The sequence below is a fragment of the Rattus norvegicus genome, chromosome 9 (assembly GCF_021556685.1).
Source record: "Rattus norvegicus strain SHRSP/BbbUtx chromosome 9, alternate assembly SHRSP_T2T, whole genome shotgun sequence".
NCBI classification, from domain to species: domain Eukaryota; kingdom Metazoa; phylum Chordata; class Mammalia; order Rodentia; family Muridae; genus Rattus; species Rattus norvegicus.
Window position 1 is genome coordinate 42,268,765 of NC_141542.1, and position 21,229 is coordinate 42,289,993.

Below are 21,229 nucleotides of genomic sequence, written 5' to 3' on the forward strand. Positions count from 1 at the left end.
GAGACTACCATGCAATGCCAGTTCCTGTGGAAACACTTGTTCCACTAGGAGTCTATGAACAGCGTCCACTAAGAGCTCATCACTGCAGAAATGTAAAAATATGAATGGCACAGTCCGCATAACCATACTGTGCACAATCTAATTTTAGGACAATAAGTTGGAAAGTTGCCTGCGTATTTTTAAATTAAAAAAAAACACCCAGGTATTAACATTTTAGTGGCATTTTCTCCTTGCCACTTTTTGCCTCCAGTGAAATAGATGTGCTATGTTTGAAATGTACCTTATCCATTGGTGTGAAAAGAAATCTTGATCTCAAAAGGAAAATGTAGACATAAGTGCAATTTTTCATACGTTGGCTCCAGTGCAAAATCCTTTGGCTCCTAACTGGGTTATATATAAATGAGCAAATGTGCTTCTAGAACCAAGCGGGTCTCACAGCCATATGTGCAGAGGACCTCATGAACACAACTGAGCCCTTTCTCAAAGAAAAGAAGAAACGTCCTAGGGCTGTGATAAGAAACTTAGGGGGCTGGCAATAGCTGTGAGGGGAAAGAGTTAATATAATATTGGAAAGAAATGGCTGGTGTGCTATAGTCCCTTGGTCCCACATCAATCTGCACCCTAGATCACTCCTAAATCCTTTGGACAGAAGATTAAGTATAAGGAAAACCTGGAGCACAGAGAACTAAATACTATATAAACACGGTGTGAATCAAGACCGACATGTGCAAAGTCACCAGACGGCAAAACTTCAGTGTAACCTGGCTGATGGAATTAGAATAGCTAAGGAAAGAATTTGTCATTCAAAAATAGGATTATCTCTGAGACGAAATGACGGCCAGAAAGACAAATTTTAAAGTTTATTTCGACTTGGTGCAGTGTTTTCAGTTCCCAGGAAAGTAAAGCATCTCACGAATTTGACCTAACAATGCTTAGTTATTTAAAAAAAAAGTATGAAAATGTCAGCATCCAGATACATGGTAAATAGTTAATTTGGATATATAATTATATACAGTTAATTTAGACACATAGCTGAACTTCACTGTGGCTTAACTGTAATTTCAGGTAGAAATCGTATCCAGGTTTCAGTTCCCTTTACCCAGTTAGCTTGACTGTTAGGGCTAAGCCCCTGCTCAGTTCTATGAGATCCTTTATATTGGAGACCCCTCTCCAGTGGGCTTGGGCCAGCCTACTTCAACTTTCCAGCTGTAGGCCCAGAGAAACCTCTCCGTTTCATGTCTTAGCTTTTGAAGACACCAAGTCTGTCCTTTCTTCTATTATCTACTTTGTATCCAAATGATGGAACTTTTTCTCCTCGCTTGTTCATCTTTCCTCTTATTAATACATTCAATGCCTTTTATTCTTTCTACTAATTCCTATATATTTATATATTTTGTATATTTATGAAATATATATAATATATATTTAATTTTCTCTTCCAGTTTATGTCATTTAATCAGAATCTAAGTCTGTTTCCAATCCTTTGTAAATTAGATTTTGCAAATTAGATTTGTAGATTATAGGCACACACTCATATCTCCTGGGTCCCATACACACTTTCTATTGCATAGTTTGAATATTTGGAGGCAAAAACAAATATCTTTTGCTCTTGTCTTCCTGTATAGACCAAGAGAATTCACAGTAAGTTTCAACAGAACTTACATTCCTTTGACACTTTGTGTCAATATAATTATAATCACCTGAGAGACAGTCTCACATAAACACACACAAACAAATCTATTTATCTATTTTTAATGGTTTTAAAAATATTTATTAGTTATTTTATGCATAAGAGTACACTGTTGCTGTCTTCAGACACACCAGAAGAGGGCGTCAGATCCCATTACAGATGTTTGTGAGCCACCACGTGGTTGCTGGGAATTGAACACAGGACCTCTGGAAGAGCAGTTGGTGCTCTCAACTGCTGAACCATCTTTCTGATCTCTAACTGTCTATATTTAATTTAAACAGAATTATATCATTTTTCCTCCTTCCAGGCCCCTCACCCACTTGTCTTGAGCTGCAAAGAACCTCTCACTTTGGCTAACCATAGCCATAGATTTCTTTGAAAATATCTCTTACATGGAAAGAAATTAAACTTAGGGAGAATAGACCTTCCAGCCAAGCTTATTATACACCATTTAAGACCTAACCTGCTATCCTACTCCTACTGCAGAATCATTCTGTAAGTTTAACCTGCCTTTAAGAGAACAAGAAACTGCATGCCAGCCTTACTTGCCTGGGATTTCTCATGCGGTCAGCTTTATAACCTAATGCAGAACTTTGCTTTTAAATTATGTACTCTTCTATGCTGCAGACTGAGAGCAATGCATGCCTGTTTGTGTGTTGTAGTAATCCTTCGCTGAAAGACAACCAACAGGTCGGAAGCAACCTCGTACAGTAGATATCCATATTTGGGCCTGGAACATGAGACAAACACATGAGTAATGAAGGGGATGAAATCCCCCAGAATGCAGTGCTTTTGGAAGGTGGAAAAACACGTAGAGAGTGGGTCCTTATGAAAATTAAGGCCACCAAGGCATGACCTTTGAGGGATGTCTTAGTTAAGAGTTTCATAGCTGTGAAGAGACACAATGATCATGGCAAACATTTAATTGGAGCTGGGCTTTCATTTTCAGAGGTTCAGTCCATTATCATCATTATGGGAAGCATGGCAGTGTGCAGGCAGACATAGTGCTGGAGGAGCTCAGAGTTCTACATCCTGATCTGTAGGCAGCAAAAGGAGACGGGGTGCCACAGTGGGTGAAGCTAGAGCATAGGAGACCTCAAAGCCCCTCCCACACACAGGATAACACTTCCTCCAACAAGGCCACACCTATCCAACAAGGTCACACCTCCAAATAATGTCATTCCCTATGGGCCAAGCATTCAAAACACTTGAGTTTATTGGGGCCATAATTCTTCAAACCTGTGGGGAAAGCCTGCTAATTAAGGTCACAGTCTACTGTGTCTGGATAGTTCCTCTGAGCTCTGCAGAAAATGGAAGCTCCCTTTACCAGCAAGGCTTCCCTCTCTTTGACCTTGGCTTAGGAGTCCAATCCCCCATACCTTCTGGGGAAGGTTGAGTAGTCCTTGGCTGACCTACAAGTCCAACTTCCTCTTTTCTGGGATTCCTGTAGAATACCTCTCTATGCAAAGGAGATATTCCCAGGGCTATAAACTCTAGTAAATGGTTTTACAATCACTGAAAACTCCTCTCCCCTCTCCCCTCCTTCTCCTCCCCCCTCCCTTTCCCTTCTCCCTTCTCCCTTCCTCTCCCTCTCCCTTCCTCTCCCCTCTCCTCTCCCCTACCCCCTCTCCCTCCTCCCTCCCTCCTCCCCCTCCCCCTCTCCCTCTCTCTCTCCCTTTCAGTTCATATATAACCCTTCTCTTCCCTGAATAAATGTATGCACACAAGCTAAGATGGTCTAAGAGAGCTGTTCTTTAAAATCCTTGGAGAAGGCCTTCTTTTTCCCTAACACTTGCTCTCAGCCTGACTGGAGTCCTGGTTCTGGTTCATCCTTCAAGCCTGGTGTACATTGTTGACTGGATACTTCAGGGAGGAAATGGAAGACTTGGAACTGTAAGACTCGAAATGAACCTTAACTACTGGGAGATCCCCAAGTGAGACACGAGAATGGAGTTCGATGCAAATAAAAGAGGTTTATTTCCCTGGTGCGTCAGGGTCGACCCTCAATCAGCTCCTCATGGCGAGTGACTAGAAGGTGACCCCAGTGGCTGTGACAAGCAGTTTTTATACGTTTTAGGAGTACAGGTTACATCAGCAAGGTTACATTGGCTAAGCATGTTGACCTTTAAATCTATTGGCTAGCAAACATCAGTCAATACATTCTGAGAATGTTCTACTCAAGAATGTTCCGGTGGGTGGAGAATAGAATTTGACCTAGCCTCAACCTGAGGTGGGAAGTTGGAACCTGGCCTAGTCTTGCCCCGAGACGGGTGGGTGTAAGGCTGGTGAAAGCTTCTAGAGTCCTTCAGAACTACAAAACCACAAGTGGACTCCATCTATTTTTTTTTCAGTCTCCATGAGGTAAAGTTTTTCTCTACCACACAGTCTTATATAATATACCATATAAGCCACCACGAGACAAAGCAATAGGATTGGATAACCAAGGGTTGTAACTCCTGAAACCATAAACCATAATAAGACTTATAAGTTGATTATCTCAAGTACTTTTACCTGGTGATGGAAAACTGGCTAATGCAAAAGAGGTCCCAAGGAATCTATTTAGAGAATCTGAAGGGCTCTTCCAGAGGTCCTGAGTTCAAATCCCAGCAACCACATGGTGGCTCACAGCCATCTGTAATGAGATCTGATGCCCTCTTCTGGTGTGCCTGAAGACAGCTACAGTGTCCTTATATATGATAAATAAATAAATCTTTAGAGAATTTGAAAATGGATATAATGCTAAAGTATACAGAAAGGTTTCTGACTCAGGCCTGATCAAACTACCCACTCTTCCATGGCAGAACTAAGAAAATGCAACTTCACAGAGGAACAGCTTGTGCTCACAACGTTATTGTTTACAAGGATATGGGCCACTGAGGACAAATGGGGATGACTGGTCTCGGGTGGTTTTAGATATCTCTTCTAACCAGGAAAGCTACTAGAGAAGGGTTGAAAGACATTGATCTGAAGCAGCAATGTGCAAGCATGACTGTGACTTGCAGGTTATGGAGGAATTCTAAGTGGTTTTTGCTCGGTTTAAGGGACTTATGAGAGAGCTCAGAGATGTGTGCATAGTTCCACCAGAGAGTTTGTGATGGGACCGGTTCATATAAAGTCATTCTTTTCCCACTTTCTTTGCATTTCTACTCTTCTACCCAACCCTTAACTACTGCAGACTTCCAGCCAGAAATAAGACCAAGGTAAGTAATAATATCATCATGGAATAAATTGTAGCGATGACAGGGTTCATGATAGGATGTTTTGACTGCATCCTAAGTGTCTTAGTTCCCTAAGGGTGGGTTTATTGGGTTCACAATTCACGGTTTCAGTCCATTGTTGTGGCGATGTTAAATGCAGCAGAAACTTGAAATGGCTACTCACATCCACAGTCAAGCACAGACAACAATGAGTTCTGCATGTCCTCAGGTCCAGGGATGTGAAATGATACCACCCACATTCAGGGTGGGGCTTCTCACCCCAGTTAACCCAATTTAAAAAAAAAAAAAATCCCTCACAAGCAGAAAGACCAATCTGGTCTAGACAATTCATCCTAGAGACTCTTCCCAGTTGGTTCTACACGTACTAAGCCCACAGTCAAATGCTCACAATCAAAACTAAACATCAGGCCAGGGTTAGTTTACTCACTTTAAATATGCACAAATAAACCACAGGACCCAGGCAAGCACGCCGGGTTTTCCCTCAGCTTCACATAAGATTTAGACTATTAGCACCTACAGTTCATAGACTCGGATATCTTAATTGAATGAAACCGTCATGGAAATTCACAGGATGGAAAAAAACAAAACAAAACATCACGTGGTAATGCAGTGCCCAGCCAAGCAATGACCTGGTCACCAGCAAATTATAAAGTCATCTGGGCAGATGACATTCTTTTATTCTGAGTCATTCCTGCACCCTGATGACTTCCGATTGCATTATGGGATCAAAACCTTGTTTGTGGAAGCAATGAAAACCCATACATTTCACTCGACATTCAGAGGCACAGACAGGGTCCTGCCTTGGTAAAGCTCTTAGCGTGCCAGCGAGGTCAGGTGGCACGCAGTCCATGCGTGGGCGGGCAGCGTGGTGACGTCACGGTGCGTCTGGTGCGTCTCGCCCCGGCTCGGCTGGTCGCCAGGGGACGCTCGCGGGCCGGGTCTCCTTGGCAACCCTCCGCTCCGCCCCTCCGCCCCTTTAACCTTTAGGCTGCGCAGTTCCGGGTCCCTCTTGGTCCTGTCCCGTCCCTTCCCTCCCCTCCCCTTTGGGTTTATCGGGACCGGAAGCGAAGATGGCGGCGGCGGCTGCCGATCTGGTGATCGGCTGGTGCATCTTCGGCCTCTTGCTCCTGGTAGGGGAGTCGCTCCGAGTTCTCCTAGGGTGAGGGGGTGGGAGGAGGAGGAGGAGGGCGGGTCAGCGCTGGCCTCTCGAGTCCGGGGACCCTCCTTGCCCGCCCTGCTCTCTGCTGGGTTCGCGAGGGTCCCCTGAGGAAGGTGGGGAGGTGCTGATCCTCCGAGGTCTCCTTCCTAACTTCAGCCAGCTTCGGTCTCTTGTCAGAGAATGTGGCTGGCGGGTGGGTTTGGGGACGAGCGACCCTCATGAGGGTGGAGAAAGGCGTGACGACGGCTATGATTGGAGTGCTCGCCGCCTCTGAGCCAGGCTCCTGAGCGCTGACATAGTCTTGTTTATTTTTCTAAATGCCTCCTTTCCACCTTGTGCTCCAGCCTTTGGGGTAGTAAGACCTCGGGTTTCCCCGCGCCCATTGTGCGATTCTGCTTTGATGACGTGAGTGTCACGTTCTAGGTATTACATTCCACTTAGAACGGTGTGGAGCACCTTCCCCAGGCAGGAGGTTATTACCTGTCTGAACTGAGGTGCTTGCATTTCCAGACTTCTCTGATCATTAACTGCACAAAATCTAACTGTCATCACCCAACGTGGCCTGGTTATTACTTTCTGACATAGTTTAGTTTGCTTCTCTTAAGACATTTCACATTGTCAAATCCTTCCCAATTCTACAAAGACTTTAACCCTATGGTTACTTAGTGTTTGCATTTTGAAAGTCATTTGACAGATGTGGTTTTTCAGATTCCCTGGACTGACACTTGCGTAGTATGTTCAACTAGTCAAGTTTTTCATTTTTTTTTAACAGGGACACACACACACACACACACACACACACACACACACACACACACACATGTACATCACTTGCTTAGCATGTTCAGGGATCCTAAACTCAGTCTTCCCTATTGGCATGCTCCCTTCACTTTCTCAAATCCCATTGCCCTGGGCCATGCTTAACTTGTGTCCTGGAGGGAGTGGGAAATCCCAGAGGTTATCGGTGGCCTCTCCAAAGCTGTCCAGACCTATACTAGGAGAACTCACTGGCTTTTCCAGCCCATTTGATTAGAGAAAAATAAGCATGTAACCAGCAGGAAAGTATAGTTGGACTATCTTGATTAATGGAAAAGCATTTAAAGCACAGCAATTTCACCTTGGATATAGTAGTTTTATTGTGGACACAGTAGTTTTACCTAGGAGGATGCAAACCAAACATACATGGCTTTTTAAGAGGGGACTGATTGTAAGTGGGGAACATAGAGTCTAAGCATTGGAAGAGAAAATATGATTTGTAAGTGAAATAAGACTTGGGAGAGGCTACTTTTGAAAGTGCCAGTGGAAAAGTAGCCTATGGATAGCTTGTGACGTTGCATCAGGAGCAACCCAAGAGTACAGAAGTACATTTGCGAGGTGCGAAAACATGATTTATTAAAAATTAAATTACTGTCTTTCTGCCTAGTGCTTGGCTTATTAGAAAGGAGCTGTATTCGTGTCTGCTTTTCGTTCAGTCTTGAAGAAAGTTATTTTGGTTGAAGTCTGTGTACAAAATCTAGTCAGAAGTAGAGGACTGTTTTGATAGCTGGTTTTGTTGTTTGTGATTGCACCAAAAGCCAACAAGTACCAGTTTCTTCAGGTCCTGTGGCTGTGTGCAATCTAAAAACAGTGGACATATTCGTCCCTTACATTAAGGCCATTAGTCCAACCTGAACTCTCTCTGCTCCTCGGGAGCTAGTAGTAACTAGTGAGGTTCATCTCCTAAACATGGATACATTGAATTGTGCAGTATCACATGTTACCCTTATTAAATCCACACAGATCTCATCAGAAATGCCCTGGGAATTTCTAAATATTGAAATTTCTAGTTGTCACTTGAAAGCTTGAGGTTTGAAGTTACACTCTACTTATTCATTTGTATGGTTTGTGTACTGGTCTAGGGGCAGGGGTGGGGTCAGTGCAGGTGCCTGTGCTTGTGTTCACGCATGGGAGAGTGCAGCATAATGTGTGGGTGGAGGCCCGAGGACCACTTCCTTCCACTTACTGCTCTGAGGAGCAAGCTCAGCTTTGGCTACAACACCTATGCTGGTGAAACCCTCTGTAGGTTTTAAGTGATATTTCATTGTAGCTCATTTGAGATGCTCCACTAAAAACCAAAGTTCTAAGTCACTTCAGTGTCAGTTGTTTTTCAAATAAAGACGGCCGTTTTGTCAGGAAGATTGGCTTTTAGCTCTAAGAGTTTTAAGGGGCTTTGTCTGGTAACCACCATCACACTTTGGTATAGAGCCGTTATGCATACTTTTTTTTATCTTACTGAACAGAGTTCAAAACTTACGGGTCAAAATTTAATAAAATGAATTATTGTTTCATCAAACAGAGTAGTAAGTAGTTCTGCTGCTGCTGTTGTTAGAATTGTGTGTGGTGGTGAAAAATGCAAACACCAGGGGAGTTAGGGTCTTGTTTCATGATAATATATGCCAGCAGTCCCCATGTGTCCCCCTAACCTGCCCCCCATGAAGTGCTCTATAAACATGTGCCCAAATGTCAGAACCGCTCTGTCAAATGGCTGTCTTCGTTAGGGTTTCTATTGCTGTGATGAAATACCATGACTGAAAGGCAACTTGAGGAGGAAAGGGTTTATTTACCTTACCTTTCCACAGCACTAGTCTTCACTGAAAGAAGTCAGGACAGGAACTCAAGCAGGGAAGGAATCTGGAGACGGGCTGATGCAGAGGCCATGGAGGGATGCTGCTTTCTGGCTTGTTCCTCATGGCTTGTTCCTCTTGCTCAGCCTGCTTCCTTATGGAACTAAGGACCACTAGCCCAAGGATGGCCCCACCCATGATGGGCTGGACCTTCTCACATCCATCACTAATTAAGAAAATGCCTTAGAGCTGGATCTGATGGAGGCATCATTTGTGTGTCAAGTTGACATAAGGTTAGCCAGCACAATGGCAAATGATACGTTATTATGAGAATAGTTTTCAACTTTTGACTACCCAAAAATTGTCCTAGAAACAGAGTGTCTGGGGACTTCATACTTTGAGAACTAATGCCAGTAGTGCATGAAAAGATTAAGAAATACTTGTTCCCTCTATTGGTTTATAATCTTGGACAAACAATACGGACTTTAGTTTCCTGTGCCACTTACAGAATAATTGCAGTTGGTGCCTTATGCTCTCTCTTAATCTGTTTGCTATGCTAAATGTAGGCACCTTACTGAGTTTCCCAGATCCTCAGTAATTTGCCTCACGCCACCTTTCAGTTGCCCATTTCATTACTACAGAGGCTACTCCATATCTGGAAAGCAGATTTACTCGTGTTCTTTGTGGGCATTGCTTATGGATCTGGTAGAACTCCACAATCTATGGCCTCACTCCATCCCACCCAAGTAGTCCGCCATTTAGCAAGCTCCCTGGAAACATCTCTGCAGCTTAGTTTGACAAAACTCTTTAGGATTCTTTCCTATGCCCCGTTGGTTCCTAACCTTGGCCACTTATTAAAACTACCTAGGGAGGTATTAACATTCCAAATGCCCAGAACAATTAAGTCCAAATTGGAAAGAGTCAGGGAACTACTTTAAAATCTTTCCTTGATTTTTAATAATAGCTTTTTAAAAGAAAATGAAATGCTCTGAGGTGTTACTCTGTAGCTATTAACTATTTCTTAATGGCTAATTTAACAATGCTGTTTGTGAAGCAGTTAGTGTCCCCTAAGCCATGTACTACACAACCCCCAGGCTAATCTTGAAAACCCATTAGGAAAGTCCTTTATTGTCCTCTATTCTTGTCTTGATGATATAGTTACTGTTGTCATCCGAAGTATAACCTAAAGGAAAAAAGATAAAACCTCTTGCTTGTTGATTCTGCCTGGGTTCTCTTGTAATTTGTCTCTCTGAGGTTAATGCATGCTTCCTCTGTGATACCTATCACCTCCAGCTTGGTAAAAATGCCAATATCTCTTCCTTTAAGTCGGTGTAGAATGTGCTGAACTTTGCTGTAAGTGCTGCTAAGTACAGATAGACAAGGCTCAGCTTCCGATGAGTTCAAAACAAACTTGAGGAATGCTTACAAGAATTTTGAATTCACTTTTAAACACTCATTGCATGTTAATGTAACATTTTATGAGAAAGAAGTTTCTTAAAACAACAAAAAAATAGTGAACATTTAAACCAGAGTTCGAGCTTACCCCTTGTTTTTGTTGTGGTTTTATTTATTGGCTTAACATCTAGCTTCTTTAAACTTAATTTTTTTCTTTCTGTAAATGACAGTGCTGAAATGGCAGTACTGTGTGGGACAGGTGTTTAACTTTGATGGATTTCAAATGCATTGAGCCAAGTGAAAGAAGCCAAACTCAAAAGCTGAGATGTAGCATGCATACACAGTGACACTAGAAATGACAGAAACTGTAGGGACGGATCCCAGGTGGTGCTGGTTACAGACCCCAGGTGGTGGTGGTGGTTACAGACCCCAGGTGATGGTGGTTACAGACCCCAGGTGGTGCTGGTTACAGACCCCAGGTGATGGTGGTTACAGACCCCAGGTGGTGCTGGTTACAGACCCCAGGTGATGGTGGTTACAGACCCCAGGTGGTGCTGGTTACAGACTCCAGGTGGTGTTGGTTACAGACCCCAGGTGGTGCTGGTTACAGACCCCAGGTGGTGCTGGTTACAGACCCCCAGGTGATAGTGGTTACAGACCCCAGGTGCTGGTGGTTACAGACCCCAGGTGGTGCTGGTTACAGACCCCCAGGTGATAGTGGTTACAGACCCCAGGTGCTGGTGGTTACAGACCCCAGGTGGTGCTGGTTACAGACCCCAGGTGCTGGTGGTTACAGACCCCAGGTGCTGGTGGTTACAGACCCCAGGTGCTGGTGATTACAGACCCCAGGTGGTGCTGGTTACAGACCCCAGGTGGTGCTGGTTACAGACCCCAGGTGGTGCTGGTTACAGACCCCAGGTGCTGGTGGTTACAGACTCCAGGTGCTGGTGGTTACAGACCCCAGGTCCTGGTGGTTACAGACCCCAGGTCCTGGTGGTTACAGACTCCAGGAGATGGTGGTTATAGTTGGTGGTAGTTACCGACCCCAGGTGGTGGTGGTTAATGGCTGTGAATGTAGAGTGGGGTCATCTACTGTAGGACAAATCAAAATGTTCAATTGTAATGGAACCATTCTTGGTATCTTAATTGTGGTAGGATTTGGAACTAGGCAGACGGTACAAACTGTTTTGTTTTTTGTTTTGTTTTGTTTTGTTTCCTCAGCACTGTAACAGATCTTGTTTAGAGCACTGGTCTTTACCGTTCACATTAGACTTCTCTAACATCTAGTTGTGGTGCTTGGAGGGTTCTTACAAACTGACGACTTGATACAGAGTTGAGATGCTTAAAGGTATTTAAAGATAAGTCTGCCTCACAGTCAGTGCTGAGACCACTAGTATGTGTCTGCAACTTCTACCATTGAATAGAACATAGGAATTCAAAATACAGTACCTGACCAGTACCGCCATGATCTTATCCATTACGGAGATGTTCAAAGCCCACCTGGGCCTCTCATTCTGAAGCTCTGGGAGACCGGCCTCAGCAGGCCCTCCCTGTATGATTCCAGTGCTCCCTGACAATGCAGAATCATGCATGACCTCTGATCTTTGTTAGTAACTAGAGAGGTCCCAATAGTGTCACTTAACTACAGATGTCAACTCCTTTTCTTCTGGGCATGGTTTTCACTAGAAAATTTAAATGCATGACTCTATTTTCATTGCTGACTTTTCTTCAATGCCCTTAACATTTGGATTACAGATTCTGTGTGGTAATTAGCAGTGACCCTTCAGGTGGATGGCATCTGGGGGTTGTCAGAGCAGAAATCACTTTCCATCCATGTTCTGTTCTGTGATGCTTTGCCATAAGATTGGGAAAGAACACCAGGTATATTTCCTTTAGAATGGAGAGATACATTGGGGAATGACATTGTGAGTAACTATTAATGACGTTTGGTGAGGGTATATGCAGTCGTGCACTGATTCATAAGGTGTGTGCACTGAGGTAAAGTTGTATTGTGCTCATAAGTAGGCTTTAACATCCTACCTTGTGCAAATTAATAAAGGTTTTCCTTAGCATGTGTAAAAAGATCCTTTGCCCAAATAAACTCCAATACACATTGATGTTAGTGTTCAAGAATGGATAAGGTAATGAGGTATTTCTTTTTGCTGTGTTTCAGGCTATTTTGGCCTTTTGCTGGGTATACGTTCGTAAATACCAGAGCCAACGGGAAAGTGAGGTCGTCTCCACTGTGACAGCCATTTTTTCACTGGCTGTCGCGCTTATCACATCAGCGCTCCTGCCAGTGGATATATTTTTGGTTTCTTACATGAAAAATCAAAATGGCACATTCAAGGTAAGTAGTGTCGTGCTATGCGATTATTCTTCCCTGTGGGTACTGGGCAGGCATCTCACGTAACAGACCAGTGAGTGTTAGTGTCTTCTAACTCTTTGTCTCTTCTGTAGTGCGAGTGTACCTGTGCATAGGCCTGAGGTTCTAGAGGAGGACACCGGGCATCTTCCTCTCTTTAGGTTAGGCTGGTGGGTGGCAGAGACCTCTGGCCAGGATCGGTTTCCACCCCCACCTGCTCAGTGCTGAGGCTGTAGGCATGGGTGGCCATGCTTGGCCTGCCTGCAGCTGCCAAGAACTTAAACTCAGCTTTCGCCACTTTCACAACTACCTAGCATGTGTACCCACCGAGCAGTCCCTCCAGGCCTGTGTTCTCCAGTCTGGGAATAAATAAATAGAGAAATGAATACACACAGTGGTAGACAAGATGCAGACAACTACCTTGTATAAGAGTCATCAGTCCAACAACCCAGCCAGTATCAGAAGCCATTTTGTTAATGTGAAAATATTTCATTAAAAGGTCTTATTTTTGTGCTTCTTATAAGTCCTTTGCAGCATATTTGATTTTATTCCCATTAATACCACAAATAAATGATTTAGGAAGGCTTTTGTTAATGGCCAACAGAATTTACTTCATAGTCTTCTGGTATGGAAGGTTGCTAGGCTGAGCTGAGTAATTTTGGCCAAGTTACTTATCTTTTCTGTACTCTGGCTTCCTCATTTTAAAAAGGAAAGGCATAGATTGGAAGATGTTCTCTTTCAATTTTACAAATTTCTTGTTCCTTATAAGCTTAATTAAGCCTCTGTGAAGTAGGTACTGAATGTCGTGTCTGGCACATGATACTTGAGTAAAGTAGTCATTTTTGAATTTCAGTAATGTGTACTTCTTTAATAATCCTCTGACTGTGGACTAAATGACACCAACAATTGATAACATTTTTGTGGCTATATTTGGATATATTCTGACAGGTGCAGAAACTAAAATTTCTTTTTTTCCTATAGAGCAAACTCTATGGATGGAGTCTTAGTGCGTGCCAGACGGTGTACTGTTGTAGAGGTGGTTGTGTCTGTACTGCACTGTATGTTAAGTGTTTACGCACATTGCCTTCCTTTGACTCACAAGCAGCCTATGAGGTAGTTAGACTATCCATGGCTTTATGGGTAAAAACAAATCAAAACAAAAACCAAAAATCAGGCTCAGTCTGAAAATATAAAAGAGATTGAAGCTCTGCTCTCTGCCTCCAGAGGTCTTTTTCTTTTTTGTTGTTGTGGGGGAAGATGAACCTTCCAGAAACACACATTTCAGCACTTTAGCCACTGGTCTGCAGCTCTCTTCATTGGTTTTGGTTTAATTTGTATTTTGTGTTTTTCACTGATTGAGTCTGGGTATACAGCTGTTTCTTAGATAAATGACTCTGACGTTATGAGGATGCTGGGGTGTTTTTATTTAGAAGTGGTATAATGAAATCTAGGAAGTACATAATTACAAACTCCAGGATGTTTTTCTCTCTGCAACCTGTGAAATTAATATATATATTATATACACACACATATATATATATATACAAATATGCACAAGTATTCTAATACAGTATAAGCAATGTAATTATCTCTTGTGTAATTATTGTTTGAACTGAGATTGGATTTTAGGTTTTCATGTAGAGTTTTTATATAAAACTATATAAAACTCATAGGGGAATGTTTTCATCTGCAAATTTCTAAAGTAAATGTTTTTATGAGCTTATGAACTTATATACTGCTGATTTTTTTTACCCATGCCTAAATTACTCATCTTTTTCTGGATCATAATTATTTTTCTTTTTAAAAATTTAGTCTGGAGGGGGTTGGGGATTTAGCTCAGTGGTAGAGCGCTCTGGGAAAAAAAAAATTTAGTCTGGAGCCATTGTCTCTGGGTTTTGTTTGTTTTCAGTGTTAGGAATTGGACTCAATTACCAGCCAGCTCTATCCCTTTTGTGTTAGTTTAATTTGGGAGATTTCATTATATTCCTGAGCAAGAGTTGAAGTCTTTTCCTACTGACTGGACTGTGGGTCAGGGGCAGAACTCTGGGTTAAAGTTCTAGTTTGCTTTCCTTAGTGTCTGCACTTAAGCTTTTCTTCAGAAATCTGCTTGACTTTGTCTCCTGGAATTAAAGGTGTTTACCACCGTGCCTGGAACTAAAGTTAGCTGGGTGAGGATCTTGCCCCAAAGATCCACTCCCTTAATCTGCTCTCTCCTAGAACACAGGATTCAGCTCCATTCTACTTCCTGGTGTGCCTTTAATACTTGAATGTATATTTTGTATTTTTCCTTTCTCAACTTGCTCCTTTTCATTAAAACACTCTTCATAAGTGAACTTTAGTAACCACACAACCGAAGTTACACTAGGCTGTTTTGAGACTTCCTTTTTCAAAGCAATTGATCTAAATCTCTTTAGCCTTATTCTCAGGCAGACTCTTCGGACAAGGGTAAAAAGCAGTCACTGTTCACCAAAATACCACAAAAAGAGTCAGTAGGCCACATACTGAAATTCTTCTCCATGGAAACCTCTTGGGCCAGGTCTACTCTCAGCAACAGTCTTCCATGTTCCTACTAGGATGGCTCATAAGTCCCACTTAAAACATTCCATGGCTTTCCACATCCAAAGTCCCAAAATCCACATCCAAACAAAAGCATAGTTAGTCCTGTCACATCAGGACCACAGTACTTGGTACCAACTTCTGTCTTAGAGTTTTACTGCTGTGACCAGACCCCATGACCAAGGAAGGCAATTCTTCTAAGGACAACATTTAATAGGGGCTGGCTTGCAGGTCAGAGGTTCAGTCCATTATCATCAAGGTGGACGCATGGCAGCATCCAGGCAAGCATGGGGCAGGAGGAGATGAGAGTTCTACATCTTCATCTAAAGGCTGCTAGTGAAGACTGACTTCCAGGCAGCTAGGGTGAGGGTCTTAAAGCCCACGACCACAGTGATACACCTACTCCAACAAGGCCACACCTTCTAATAGTACCATTCCCTGGGCAGAGTATATGCAAACCATCATAAGTATCTCAACAAAGAAGTAGTAATTCTGTCTGCTTAAGGTGTCCACTGTCTTAGGGACAGTCCCCTGTCTAACTAGGATGTTAGGTCTCCACCCAGACTCTCTTCTCTTGACCAGGAGTTTTTCCATAGTGGGCTTTTGTTGCTACTCTAACAAAAGAGTTGAGGGTAAAGTAGTGTGGATACTTTGAAAGAAGAGAGGCCTAAATTTAAATACAGATAAAGGTCAGTTTTAAATATATTAATTTTGTGTCTTTATATATATTTTAGATTCAGACTGTGAGACGTAACTGTAAATGACTCTTTGCCCTGGATAATCATTGTTCTGATTCTTCTATGCCAGGTACCTGTAGCACTGTTCCCCGCCACTCCCTTGCTCTACCCCAGCTTCTAATGTCCCAGGACATTGCCAGATACCCATAGAGAGAGGAATTTCTCCTGACTTAGAATCCCTTTCCTGAGGTGGGGTTGAGAGTAGGAGAGTTGGGTTTTTCTTCCGGTCAGATAGAGAGGTTCCAAGTCTTTGTGAAGAACAGCACAGGGAATGTGTGTGCTGTGGGGACCATCTTTGTCTTCTATCTGTGGAATTCTGAACTATTCCAATTTATTAGTCTCTAGTCCTACTTGGTGATTGTAACCCATTCCTCTGCAGTTTAAATAAGTGAAGTTCCCATTAATTTCTGCTTTGGGAGGCCAGGGTTTATAAAACATAATAAAGGCATAGAAGGAAGATTTTCTAAAGTAAGTCTTCCCCACAGTACATCAGATACTCGGGGGCATGGAAATACATAAAGGCAAATGCACGAATAGTCCTGAGCTCTATTATTTATTTTATACAAATTTGTAGTTAAAAAAATAACAGCTTGGCCTATTGTCTTAAAAATTGGTCAGACAGAACCCACTAAATTAAAAGATGTTACATTTCAATGAATATTTGACCTTAAATTACTTTTATATTTTCTATTCTTAGTTTATATTTTGAAATTGTGCTTTTGTGGAATTTCCAAGTTCTAACTTTTAAGTCATTTTCACTGAGGACAACACTACTCTCAGGGGCCGTCTGGAAAACGCTGAGGCTTTGTATGATGTGTAACAAATACAAATATATCCTCTACTTCACTGATTTGGTCATCTTTTTTTGGTTCTTTTTTTTTCGGAGCTGGGGACCGAACCCAGGGCCTTGCGCTTCCTAGGCAAGCGCTCTACCACTGAGCTAAATCCCCAACCCCTGATTTGGTCATCTTAATTACATTTTTTAAATCTTGTACCTTGTGTAAGAAATCTCTAGTGAGCCCAGTTCAGCGGAGCCAACATGTACAATTTTGTCCATTCTTCACTTGGGTGCTCCAACAGTGGGTGAAGTACTGAACAGTGGGTACTCCAGCATCGGGTGCTCATAGCAGTGGGTGTTCCCAGCATCGGGTGCTCTAGCACTGGGAACTTCTAGCATGGGGTACTCCAGTTGTTAGTGCTCCCAGCAGCGGGGCTCCCAGCAGTGGGGAGTGAGTACTTCAGCAGTGAGTACTTCAGCAGTGAGTACTCCAGCAGTGGGTACTTCAGCAGTGAGTACTCCAGCAGTGGATACTTCAGCAGTGGGTACTCCAGCAGTGAGTACTTCAGCAGTGAGTACTCCAGCAGTGGATACTTCAGCAGTGGGTACTTCAGCAGTGAGTACTCCAGCAGTGGGTACTTCAGCAGTGAGTACTTCAGCAGTGGGTACTTCAGCAGTGGGTACTTCAGCAGTGGGTACTCCAGCAGTGGGTACTTCAGCAGTGGGTACTTCAGCAGTGAGTACTTCAGCAGTGGGTACTTCAGCAGTGGGTACTCCAGCAGTGGGTACTTCAGCAGTGAGTACTTCAGCAGTGAGTACTTCAGCAGTGGGTACTCCAGCAGTGGGTACTCCAGCAGTGAGTATTCCAGCAATGGGTACTCCAGCAGTGAGTACTCCAGCAGTGGATACTTCAGCAGTGGGTACTCCAGCAGTGGGTACTCCAGCAGTGGGTACTTCAGCAGTGGGTACTCCAGCAGTGGATACTTCAGCAGTGGGTACTTCAGCAGTGGGTACTCCAGCAGTGGGTACTCCAGCAGTGAGTATTCCAGCAATGGGTACTCCAGCAGTGAGTACTCCAGCAGTGGATACTTCAGCAGTGGGTACTCCAGCAGTGGGTACTCCAGCAGTGAGTACTTCAGCAGTGGGTACTCCAGCAGTGGGTACTCCAGCAGTGGATACTTCAGCAGTGGGTACTCCAGCAGTGGGTACTCCAGCAGTGGATACTTCAGCAGTGGGTACTCCAGCAGTGGGTACTCCAGCAGTGGGTACTCCAGCAGTGGATACTTCAGCAGTGGGTACTCCAGCAGTGAGTACTTCAGCAGTGGGTACTCCAGCAGTGGGTACTCCAGCAGTGGATACTTCAGCAGTGGGTACTCCAGCAGTGGGTACTCCAGCAGTGGATACTTCAGCAGTGGATACTTCAGCAGTGGGTACTTCAGCAGTGGGTACTCCAGCAGTGGGTACGTCAGCAGTGGGTACTCCAGCAGTGGGTATGTCAGCAGTGAGTACTTCAGCAGTGGATACTCCAGCAGTGGGTACTCCAGCAGTGGGTACTCCAGCAGTGGGAACTTCAGCAGTGGGTACTTCAGCAGTGGGTACTCCAGCAGTGAGTACTCCAGCAGTGAGTACTTCAGCAGTGGGTATGTCAGCAGTGGGTACTTAGGACAACAAGACAGCGTGTTCTCCTGGTCCATAGACTCTTCCATGCTTCGCCATAGTAGGCGTCAGGCCCTATTCACAGTTTCAGTCTCTCTCTGTGTTTGGATGTTTTCCTGTCATTGTTTTTAAAGATAGAAGGTAAGTGTGCTTATGCTGTTGGTTGCTACATTTTCTGTCTCCTGTCCATTTCAGTACTCTGTCATGTTTAAAGGTCTTAATAAAGACCTTAGTTTTTTAGTATTTACATGGTATTTTTATTAAGAATTTATGATGATATGTTTTCTCATCTTTCCTCTGAGCAGTGATTGCCTCTAGATTTTTGTTGTTAGTGTTGTTGCTTTTTTATTTTAAACAAACATACTGAATATATTTTGGTATAAAGAGCCCTTCTTAATTAAAATCAAAGGTGCAGGCTGGAGTTGACTGGGATGTAAGCTTACCTATACCTCAGTTTCTGTCTTGCTCTGGGGCAGACAGAATAATCTTGCCAGATAAACTAGGTATCAAAGAGTTTGAGCTGAGCAATTATAAGCGCTTCATGGGGTGATAGAATATTCTGACTACTGAACACCCTAAGCTGGTTTCCTTCCTACCCAGCTGCTTCAGCTTGGGAAAAGGAAGCTATGCTTTTCAGTTGCCAGAGAACTTAGTAAGAGTCCTAAAGTCCTTCAGTCATTCATTCGGCAGTACTTTAAATATATTAATACTGTTATTGGTCTAGTCAGATTACCTTTATGTTAGATTTAACACAGAATGTGCTTATCTTGTGCTTAATATGGGAATTTTTTTCTGCTACAGTTCACGGCTACAGTGGCTATTACAGCATGTTAAGTTGTGGGACCTGGGTAGGTGGAAGGCTCCCATAATAACATTGTGGTACTTTATCTCCCTTTTTTTTCTTGACATTTGTCTGTTGTCAAATGACTTATTATAGAATGTCTACTTGCCATTATACCCTAGGTTCTGTCTCAGCAGTGTACAGATTTTATTCCATGCAAACGATGAATTTGAATTATATTTTGAGTTTAGCAATTTAAGTAACAGATGGGAATGCAGAGGCATTTCAGGTAGCTTTTAGGTGATTTTAACAAAGGTACAGTACACTTGTGGCAGTCACTGTGCTGATCAGTTCCTGTCAACTCGACACAGAGTCATCTGGGAAGAGAAACTCTCAGCTGGGAAGTTGACTGCATCAGGTTGTCCGTAGGCAAATCCATAGAGCATTTTTTAATGTTTGGTGTGGGAGGGCCCAGCCCTCCGTGGGTGGTGCCACCCCCCGACCAGGTGGTCCCAAGGTATATAAGAAAATAGGCTGAGCAAGCTGTGGAGAGCAAGCTAGAAAATACGATTCTTCCATGGTCTCCTCTGGGCTGAACTCATACCTGGAGTTCCTGTCACGACTTGAAGAGACCATACTTTATTCGATCTACTAACAGGCCCCACAGATAATATTCAGTCGTACCAAATCTTAACTCTGCATGTGATACAAATTATTGCTAAAGCTAAGATAGTTACTGTCTCCTTTTTCTCCTAGGACTGGGCTAATGCCAATGTCACTGTACAGATTGAGAACACAGTTCTGTATGGCTACTATAGTAAGTATCGGTCAGCTTCATTTTTCTATTCTGGTTGCCAATCAAGTGTAAAGTAAAACTACATGCACACTCTTTAATTGATATCAAGTATGAAATTATAGTTTGCACACAAAGAATAAATAATATGCATATGTTCTTAATATTCTAAGACATTTTAAACCGACTTTGCCTTCGTTTCCCTTGTAACACTTCTTGTGGGCGTTTAGAGTTCCTGGAAGTCTGTGTGTTGTATAAGTCAGCATGTTCTCACACTGGTGCCATGTATTAGACACTTGTGTTTCATGCATTCCTGTGCTAATTGCTGATGAACATTGACAGGACTGCACCCAAGGAGTCCCCACCACAAGCTTCCTTCTGCCTCACAGAGCTGCAGAGCTTTGCTAACCCATGGGTCATGGTGGCTCGCTTTCTTTCTGTCTCTTCCTCCTCCCATTCCACTAGTAGATTCGGAAAGACTGATAGGGACCCCTACATGCTTCCCTTCATTTGATTTGCCCCTGGAGTGAGGCTTCATAAAAGGTAGAAATATATATTTAGGAAAGAGATGTCATTTTTTAAAAAAAAATCAGTAAATCAAGATGTTGACCTAGAGTTTAGTAGTACATTATATTGGAAAGTGAAAAACACCTAGGAAATTTTAATGATGGAATCATTTAAAAATTTTTCTGCCTTTGTTTGTATGTGTGTGCTTGCTTGTGTCTTGGGGCATGTGAGGGTTGCAGTGTTCCTATCAGGTCAGAGGCAACGTGTGGCAGTTGGTTTGTTCTCCTTATGAACTGGCCGACAGTTGGGGCCAAGTCTTGCTGGCCTTTAGGGAATGATTTAGTATTTTTCATTTTATTTATTTCATGTATATGATAGCTCTGTCTATAATACACCTGCAGAGCAGAAGAGGGCATCAGATCCCATTACAGATACTTGTGAGCCACCATGTAGTTGCTGGGAATTGAACTCAGGACCCCTGGAAGACCTGACAGTGCTTTTAACCATCAAGCCTTCTCTCCAGCACCAAGAAAATGAATGATATTTTAAAAGAAACTTACTGAACTTTAATTTAACCATTTTAGTTCTAACCTATATTTTTTTCTCCTGATCCATAAGAACCATGAAATTTCTTTTGGTTTAATTAGGTTTTTAGAAGATTTTTTTTTTACTATTGTTGTAGAATTTATTTTTATTGTTATTTTTTTAAGCTTGAGACACATTTTATTAGTGTTTAAAAGGAATACATAGTACAGGTTAGGGGAAAGTCCTAGAAGCTACAGGAACAGAGAAAGAAAAAGGTGTGCCAAATGGTTTTGTGTTAAGTCAATTCTACCTTTTACAAATTATGTGAAATGATACAATGACCTCTTTGAACATTTCTTTTGAGGGACTGGCCTCTCACCTGTTACAGTGTAGTCACCAGCCTGTGGATCATGTGACAAGATAACCAAACTTGCTAGGGAAGTCTGAGACCAGGAACTTTATCTTA

At 42.9% G+C, this 21,229-nt stretch overlaps 1 protein-coding gene across 1 annotated transcript in view; it reads left to right on the forward strand.

Moving 5' to 3' along the window:
* The first annotated feature begins 5,890 nt into the window (after positions 1 to 5,890).
* The window catches only part of Lmbrd1 (LMBR1 domain containing 1), a 76,311-nt gene continuing 60,972 nt past the window's right edge, over positions 5,891 to 21,229 (forward strand). The window contains 3 exon segments of the mRNA NM_139189.2: positions 5,891 to 6,038; positions 12,239 to 12,415; positions 19,695 to 19,755. Of these exon segments, the coding sequence (NP_631928.2) occupies positions 5,979 to 6,038; positions 12,239 to 12,415; positions 19,695 to 19,755 (298 nt within the window). The 5' untranslated portion in view covers positions 5,891 to 5,978.